This window comes from Scardinius erythrophthalmus (assembly GCF_964197995.2).
Source record: "Scardinius erythrophthalmus genome assembly, chromosome: 9".
In the NCBI taxonomy this organism is placed as follows: domain Eukaryota; kingdom Metazoa; phylum Chordata; class Actinopteri; order Cypriniformes; family Leuciscidae; genus Scardinius; species Scardinius erythrophthalmus.
Genome location: NC_138229.1, coordinates 35,317,360 through 35,327,184, shown reverse-complemented (window position 1 = coordinate 35,327,184; position 9,825 = coordinate 35,317,360). Strand labels below are relative to the sequence as shown.

The following is a 9,825-nucleotide window of genomic DNA, read 5'->3' as shown; positions in this document are numbered from 1 at the left end:
TAAGAGTCTCAAACGCATCCGAAAAGAATATTAAAATTTGATGCATTGCCACGGCAACAGTATCTAAGATATCAATAATCCTTTCACAGGTCTACATCTGCCGTGTGTTTACACATAAAGTTTGAAGCAAATCAGGTAAAAGTAAGAGGGTGACTTCAAAGCATTTTGAAAGTGACACACTTCCTGCTGCCAGTTGGTGGCGCTATAACTTTGACTCACAATAGTCACATGTGATCGGCCTCTTACAACGAACACACTGCAGAAGTTTCATCAAGATCAGTTAATGTATGCAGAAGTTATAACACACTTCCTGTGTCCCATTATTCGCCATAAATAACCGTATCAAAATAAATTCGCCACGGCCAAACCGTTCGAGATATCAAAAATCTGTTCGCAAGAATTCATCCTCAATGTCTTGACTTTATTTTTACCGAGTTTGGTGGCGATCGGATGAAATCCCTAGGAGGAGTATTTCACATTCCATTGTATGCGTTTTCCAAACAACGTATAATAACCGACTTCCTGTTGGGCTTTTGTAAAATTTAGAGCACGAAAGTTGTTCGGCCCGATGAGATCTATATGTGTACCGAGTTTCATATTATTACATGCAAGCGTGTCTGATTTATGGACAAGTGTTCGGATCCCGTTCCAGGGGGCGCTGTCGAGGCCCCCTGCTACGCCCGGATACCAGCTTCACCCGGCCCTGATGGCCGCGGGTTCTGACCTGTGTGCAAAATTTCAAGAGTTTTCGAGCATGTTAAGGGCCCCAAAAGTGCCCGAAAGGTTTACAAAATAATAATAATAATAATAATAATCCTACCGAAAACAATAGGGCCTCCGCCCTTTCAGGGCTTGGGCCCTAATAATCCTTCCGGAAACAATAGGGCCTTCGCCCTTTCAGGGCTTGGGCCCTAATAAGATTTGAACTTGCATTGGCCAGACAAACAGCAATTGGCTCAATGTGTAGAGTGTATTTATATCACAATAACGGTATCATATATCACAGTAACTGTAAACTGTACCTCACAACTGTCTATATATTAAATAACACATCCCTTCTGACATTCATATATATGCCATCATACCAACAAATTATTGCCTTTTAACAATTCCCAGTAACAGTGATGATATTTGTCTCATTGATCTCTCTTGTAGGCTGACAGGTAATGAACCCCTGTCCATTCTGCCACTGACCTCACAGCTAGATGAAAGGGCGGGCAAGGCACACTACAAGCTGTGTGATCGACTCAAACTGGAGAAAAAACAGCGCAGAATGTGCAGACGGGACCCTGGAGTGGCTGAAACTCTCATGGAGGCCATTAGCATGAGTGCCTTAGAGTGCCAGTACCAGTTCCGCTTTGAGAGATGGAACTGCACCTTGGAGGGCCGCTACAGGGCTCACATTTTAAAGAGAGGTTAGTAGTATGCGAACTATACAATTACTTTTTTGGTGGGCTCTATAAATCCCCCCTTTCCGAGAGCCTACTCTGCTCTGATGGCCCAGTCTGTTGTGATTTGTCTACGAAACATCTATTACCATATCTGAATTTTAGCTCCGGAGGCTTCCTTAGTACAAATGCATGCAAAGTGGATTTGCATTTGCAGCACATGAAAACAGCATCTTCTCTTCATGTTGACAATACAAACCAAACTCTTCCAGGCCTCAGCTACAACTACAGTGTTTGAGAGTGGGTCAAAGTAGATCCTGTTTGTGGGCAGCCAATGGAGACCATAGGCTGGCATTATGCAATATGTTACAAACCTACGTAGGTTTGTGCAGGAAGTAAAACTGGAATTTCTGACAACTTGTTTCGGGCAGTTAAGAATCGGTTCTTTCTTTTGACAAACAATAACTCCATTTATTGTGCATTTCGATCTTTGAAACTTTGCAGATCTTTTACATGAAAGGTAATATCCACAAAAAAAAAAAAAAAAAAAACATAATGGGAAACTTTAATTTAACCGTGTTTATCCAGTTGACTTTTACAATGTATTTAAATTTACAAAATTTAAAAAAGTTATCTCAACTTTTGGTTGATTAAAACTCAAAAAAGCCCATGCAAAAAAAAAAAAGAAACAATATAATTTATATTGAGATTTTTTACTGTGAATTTTTTTACTGAGATGAATTGGCAGTGGATTGCAACCAAAAGATTGAAGCTCAAATAGTGCATCCATCCGACATAAAGTCCAAACGGCTCCGGGGGGTTAAAAAAGGCCTTCTGAAGCAAAATATCTTTTGGCACCCCCAGGACAGTTATTTTAATTATTTTAGTACAACCACTAGGTACCCACAATACAGAAAGTTTAAAGAAAAACATTTATTTGAAATAGAAATCATTTGTAACATCATAATTGTCTTTACTGTCATTTTAGATTAATTTAATGCGTCCTTGCTGAACAAAAGTAAGAGCAAGGTGAGGTTGGTGCTGTTACTAGCATTCCCTGTGGGTGAAATTCAACATAAAATCACAGGACAAAAAAATCACAGGATTGAAGGTCAGTAATGAACTATTGGCTGCCTCATAATCCCCATGTTCCTTACAGGCTTCAAAGAGACGGCATTCCTCTATGCCATCTCTTCAGCAGGCCTGACCCACGCCATGGCCAAAGCCTGCAGCGCTGGCCGCATGGAGCGCTGCACCTGTGATGAGGCTCCTGACCTGGAGAACCGCAAGGCTTGGCAGTGGGGTGGCTGTGGAGACAACCTCAAGTACAGCAACAAATTTGTCAAAGACTTCTTGGGTAAGAGGTCCAACAAGGACCTCCGCGCCCGGATAGACATGCACAACAGCAATGTAGGAATGAAGGTAGGCTGCTAAGATATATATTAAAACGTATTTGTCTGGTTTGTATGTTTATGTTTATTGGGGTGATTTTTTTTTTTTGGATCAGGTGTACTGATCCTGAACGTCACAAGCAAAACTGTCTTTAAAATGGGAATCATAAATAATGTGAGAAATGTTGTGTGAAAGAAACATGCATGAGAAACTTGGAGTTATCTGCACACAATAAACTGTAAAATAGTTTATTGTATCATTTAGCGTTCTTTCTTTGTTGTGGTTAAATTAAAAGCTTCACACATTCTTTAAGGTCAATTAAATAGTCTGTAAAAAAACATTTTAAATCACTTAAATTTACTTTTTAATTCAATAATTTATTCTAAGTGCCCTTTAATCAAGGTTTGGTTTCCCTTTCAGTCTAAAGAGCACTAAGTTTGTCCAAGTCTTCCATTGTTTTTGGTAAGAGAAAGAGCCAAGGTAACACTGTAAGAGTAAAAACAAAAAAAAGAAGGTACAGAAAAAGACCCATAACAGAGAGCCAAAGTAAACTACAGGTCTGGCACCAACATATTGTCTCATATTGTTAGTTTTAGTTTTAGAATGAATATAAATTACAGCACCGCTCAGCAGAGGCTCAGGACTCTTTGCTCGTCCATCTGAAGTAGTCATCCTCGGGCCATTTTGTCTGCGATAAGAGATTTACAACACTGCATTTTTGGTCCATCTGCACATGTAAGGAGGTGTAAGGGGTTTGGGGTCAAATCCCATATGGAGAACAAACTTGGAATGTGCTAGCCTCGGCATCACCTGCATTTTAAAGCTGACGTTACACATTTTCCTCTTCTTTCTTTGTGGTGGATTTGCAGTTTTTGTTGAACAAGTCTACTGGTTCAAGAGAAACTGTCCAGACAGCGCCTTTTTATGTTTATCGTAAGGTTCACTTTCTTACAGAAATGTTGAAGGGATCAAACATTGTGGTTGGTAATGCTCTCTGCATAACATGAAATTTAAGGGACAGTTCACTCTAAAATGAATAATAGGACATCATTTACTCACCCTGCAGTATGCTTTTCTTTCTTTTTTGGACCACTAAGGGAGAAATAATAATAATAAAAAAGAAATGTCCCGCTCGTGCTCATCAGCATCAAATATATTTTTTTTAAATGCAAAAGTATCACAGAATAAATTGCTACACGTGTCAGATATTACAAGTGTTCTGGGGGAATATGATAGGGTTTGGTAAAAAAAACAAACTGAAATTCGTTCGCAAGATTCTATTTCACTCCGATTCACCTAGAAAAAGCACAAAAGTTGTGAGAAATCAAGATTTTAAAAAGTATCTGTGTACTTTCTTCTTTTTGTAAGTTCATCTCCTGATTGGAACTCTGGTTGTCAGATGACAGTTGACAGATGTGAACACGATAACTTCTTGTTGCGAACAGATATATTCACATAAGAGAAGAAAGTACATGGATTATATTTCATGTCGTGTTTTAATAAATCCTGATTAAAGATTAAAAACCTCAAGCGTGTGTTGGAAATGTAACGCCCCTTACCATAATCGTGAACTTCCGCTTCCAAGGCTTCTAAAGCCTCTGTAAACACAGTTAATAATAGTATAGAAGCAGATTGCAAATTTGCAAGCATGACTTGAGCAGAACATTTCACAGTGGTAAGTTTTTATTTTGAAACTCTCTTACCTTTCAGATATGATGTTATAACGGTTTCATTTGTCTTCTTCACAGTAAAAATTGTATGGTCCTCAAGTGACAACATAAAATACATTTTTTTTTTTTTTTTTTTTACTGAAGTGTATATTTCTAATTTATTTAGGTGTATATAGCCGGCCTTGTACACTCCAAATTTCAGGTAGCTGGTAGACAACGCGCTGCAGCTCCTGCTCCGTAACTTTTGGGTTATTTTGATAAGGAACAGGCGTTATAGCCTAAACAAATCTTAACCATGGATTTGTAAGTTCATCCATTTTTGCAAGGCCAGTCAAAGGTGTTTGCTTTTGCATCAAAACACGTCTCCACGACATGGTAGCAACACTACAATTCACTGAAGCCTCGTCTTCTTTCTTTACGGATGCCTTTGGGTGGGCATTATGCTAATATTTAACATTGTGAAATAGACGTTGTCACGAGGTGTTTGCAGACAGACAGATGAAGACAGATGAATAAAGTTCTCAGTTATGTACTCAAAAACAGGCAAACAGGCATTAGCAAACACAACTACATGTGTTCAAGATCAGACAACAAGTGAAGATACTTGTTACAACTATACAACTATATGCGAGCTAAACAAGGTGATTAGAACAGAGCTGAAACAAAGGAACTAATAATGACGTGACCATAGTAACTAAAGAGAGGCGGGAAATAAAACAAAGGAAGGTATGAACTGAAGAAATACAAACTAAAAGTCCTTGAACTGAATTAAACTAAACATAATGGTGACAGATGTTTGCGGAAGTACTATCTAGACTTCGATCAAGGTGTTTTAGGCCAGTCTGGAGCAGTGTTCTCTGTTTGATAGCATCAATCTTTTTGTGGGAGACTATGAGCTTTGTAAATTTGCAGATCTTATATTTACACACAGATACATTACACACTAAAGGAAAAGGGAAACATTAAAAAGCATAAAATGACCCCTTGATGCTGGTCGGCATTCACTGCTATTATATGGATGACTGCAAGTGGGGCTTTTTTTATTCTCCTTGTGTGGCATACCCACCATGGTGAGACAATGACTTAATTTTGATTTTAGGTTAAATCAACTCTTCAAGTTTGTGTGTGTGTGTGTGTGTGTGTGTGTGTGTGTGTGTGTGGTGAGGGTGGTTTAGGTATACCCTACATTATGGGGACAAAATATAACCACAAAATTTTGGCAATATCCAAAATCCTTGTCCTTGTGGGGATATGTTTTATTCCCCATGAGGAAAACAGCTTATAAATCATGCTAAGTGATTATTATTTGAAAATCTAAAAATGCAGAAATCATTATGTCTATGGAATTTCCCTAATGAAAACCCAACAACTCTACTTTGTTGCATGTCAGTGGTGATTTAATTCCTTAAAAACATAAAAAAAATAAAAAAAAAAAATAAAACCTCCACATATTATATTATATTGTGATTGAATTTAAAGTTTCCACGGCTATCATTATAATAATTTATTTGGCCAAACTTCTTTTTAAAAATTGTATCCTTGTATAACTGACTGTTTAAAGCACAGCTTTTTCATGACAGCTGATGCTGCTTTTGATAAAGCCATAATTATGGCAATTAAGTAAGAATGAGGATAATACCTACTCCTCGGTGCCCTGTATTATATTGTTTTTCAGTCTTGGAAAGGGTTACAGCAATCAAACTATGTGGGAACATCAAAGTTATTGCCTCAATGTGCTTTTGAAATTCTTGTTTTGTAAATAACATTGCCCATCAGTTTAACTGACCTTTAAAGATTTTTCAATACACGGGGTAACATAAGGGTTTGGTAAACACTGCACTTACTGTGTCTTTCATGTATCTTTTCATGTAACAGCTGAGCTCTGTGCTGTGTCTGCTGAGATAACTGGAGACATAAATGTTGATGTTTGGTAAAACTATAATTCCTTTGATGTGTGGTGTCTCACTTCTTTCAACATTTGTCCCGCACAGGTCATCAAGGCTGGGGTGGAGACCACCTGTAAGTGTCACGGAGTTTCAGGTTCGTGTACCGTGCAAACATGCTGGAGGCAGCTGGCGCCCTTTCATGAAATTGGTAAGCAGCTCAAACAGCGTTACGAGACTTCAGTCAAAGTGGCCAGCTCCACCAACGAGGCAACTGGGGAGGGGGAGATCTCCCAGACCCGATCCCAGGGGCAACAGCCCCCTCCAGGCCCTCGACCAGACCTCATTCCCCGCACCCCCGATCTTCTTCACATTGAGGACTCGCCGAATTTTTGCAGGCCTAGCAAATATTCAGCGGGCACCTTGGCCCGCAAATGCTACAAGGATAAGAACTGCGAGGCCATCTGCTGTGGCAGGGGGCACAACACTCAGAGCCGAGTGGTGACGAGACCGTGCCAGTGCCAGGTGCGCTGGTGCTGCTATGTTGAATGCAAACAGTGCACACAAAGAGAAGAGGTTTACACCTGTAAGGGGTAAAAACCATCACAATCATGCAGAATATCTTTCACCAGTCTAGGAACAGTGGAGAGAAATGAATGAGTGGAAGCCAAAAAGGTTAGGTGGATTCCCTTGTCCTAGTTTGGGGAAAGGTCTCAAAGGCATCAAATTAGTTTTAAAAAAGATGAAAGCACTTTTTGAGAGGTTTTGCAGGGCGTTTTATTTTATTTTATTATTTTTATATATTTTTTCTGTTTTCCATGTGGAGCAGTGTGAAAGCTGTGTAATATACCAAGCCTAAGGGAATGGTCTACAGTTTTAAGCGACACTTTGGAACTAAATTAAACATTTCACAGAGTAATTTGTCTGCCAAAATATCAATCAGCGGTAAAGTCCAGTCTTGGACAGACAATTATTGATCCATTGATTTGAATAATAGCTTGAAATGTCTCAAGCCGTATGTGTAAGAGTATGTGTTTCTATGTGACTTAATTCCAAATGATTTAATTTGGAGATGGAATTTGCAATGACAAAATGGTGTCAGATTTATTCTACATGCACATGTATTCTACACCCACACAAGAGTGTGTATGCATATGTACATAGATAAAATTACATTATAATTCTATTATATACACCACTTATCTGAGTATGTTAAATAACCACTAACCACACAAATGTTTTATTGTTTGTGTGCTTGCATTTGTGTTGTATCTCTCTCTTTGACAAGGCCCTTAGGAAAGCAATACTTTTGATTTGTGTTTTTCTGTGGATATAATTTGTGGAACACCGCAAGGAATAGTTCTTGCAAGGAATGAAAATGATTTGCTTTTACTTTTTTTTTACTTTTCTTTTCTTTTGCTTGACAGTGGAAGTCTTTGCCAGTCTATTTAAGATTTAACTCTGCCTTAAATGAACTCTACAAATGACTGTTCAGGGAACAAGTGAAACCACTATGCACCATTCGATGGTAAAGAAATCCTGGAGATATCACAATGAGCATTAGTCTCCATGATTTAGGCTTCCGCTTGATGACAGATCTGTCCATCCTCATTTAAAGCTGCTGATTCAGTGCTGTAATCGTTGCAGCAGTGCTTTTCAGGACAATGCTAGTTAAATATGAAATATGCTATGGTTCATGGTCACTTAATGCTCTGTCAGTTTCACAGACAACTGGAGGGAGCAAATAAAAGTTGAGAATAAACATGACAGCAAATATGGGCCACTAATCTGCATTGGAAAGGAATAAATTTCCCCTTTTCTGAAATGCATTTCTAGGGGGAAATAATTAACCTCAGAGTTAATACATTTTCCAGCAGATATTGATTTTGGAAAATGATGGTGGACAGTTTTTAGATTCAAATGCCCATGCTTGTTAATCAATCAGTGGTTCTTCTAAAATGACTGTTTCATTGAATCTATTCACAATTGTTGAGAGGCTGAACACAACCTTTTTTTAATATATGGATGTAGTAGTCCATATATTGTAAAATAGAACATTGAAATTCCATATTTTTGAAAATTATTTAACATAACAGCTGGCATGGAGAATACCGCTGTGTGACCAAATGACAAGATCTAAGTTTCTGATCAGACTTTTAATAATTTAAAACACAGAATTTTGACAATGTATGACTTTGTATCCATATCACCAAACTCTGTTGAGATCCACTTAGTGTAAATAAATTATATAGAAACAAAGATATGACAAAATATATAAATGAATTATATATGCTCTTTATTTTTTTAGTTTAGTGTGAATGAACTACTGAGTGAGAGACCGACAATAAGTAAAAAAAAAAATTAAAAAAAATGGCACCATTCACGCACTGAAGCTTGGAAAATCTTTTATTTATTATTTTTTTTTAAAGTTGTAAATAGCTATGGTTATGATCCTGTGGCATACAGACAAAAGTGAGGCACATGCATACCGCTTACATGCATTTGGACAAAAGTTTCCTGAATACTGATGTTTAGATCTGTCTAACTTGATGTTTTAAGTAAAATTAAATTCAGACTCAAACTGTTTTTCCCCAAAACTTTGTATGAAGTGCAAATATACTTTTTGTTATTTTTTGAACAAATGTTGCGAAAACATATGGTGGATGATTCAACTAGTAATGTTTTGGTGATACATTGAAGATAAGCAAATGCTCAACTAAAAATGACATCCATATAAATATGAAAAAGTCAAACATGACAGCACTACAAAAAAATCGTTGTATTATTATTTTGTCCTGTATCCCAGTAAAAATATCGAAACATCCATTAAACAAGATAAATTTACATGTGCAAATTTGCATACGATCTAAAGTAAAAATGTTTATATATATGCCTGCCAAAAATGCTGATATTCCATACTGATAGTAATAAAAATAATTCAGAGAATAATTTGATGCAAAATTTAAATAGAAACACAAGGGTGTCCGAGTACATAGGAAATATTTCTGTCTGAGAAGGGATTCATTTTTGGTAACACTTTGCTTAAAGCCTTTATGTATAATGCATTATAAAAGCATTTTTAAATCTGAAATTAATTTGCATACACCTTATATTGCATTGTATGGTCTCATGAATAATTGTAACCACAGTTATAATACATTATAATACATGACAAACAACCAATTTCAAATGTAACAAGGAATCTGCAAATATTATAATGCATTTTTACTTTGGTTTCAGATATTTATGAAAATATATAATGCATTATACCGTACATTATGCATACCTTTAAATGCATTATACATAAAGGCCTGTTACCCATTTTTTATTTCATTTAAACTATAGTGAGCTGAATTCCAAGTAGCTGATGGGGAGACATGCAAATTAAAGAATGCTTGGAAACACAAACACCTTAGCACACTACAACCATAATGGCTATACCTAGTCTTTCATCAGTCATGGCGTCTGCTCACAGCAGAGTTGAATAAAAAA

General features: G+C 37.2%; 1 protein-coding gene across 1 annotated transcript in view; it reads left to right on the top strand.

Annotated features, from left to right (window-relative positions):
- wnt9a (wingless-type MMTV integration site family, member 9A) overlaps window positions 1-8,677 on the top strand; it is a gene marked incomplete at its 5' end in the record, with an annotated part of 51,391 nt that extends 42,714 nt beyond the window's left edge. Inside the window, 3 exon segments of the mRNA XM_081374191.1 lie at window positions 1,156-1,415; window positions 2,548-2,810; window positions 6,442-8,677. Coding sequence (XP_081230317.1) covers window positions 1,156-1,415; window positions 2,548-2,810; window positions 6,442-6,930 — 1,012 coding nt within the window. The 3' untranslated portion in view covers window positions 6,931-8,677.
- Window positions 8,678-9,825: the final 1,148 nt, after the last annotated feature.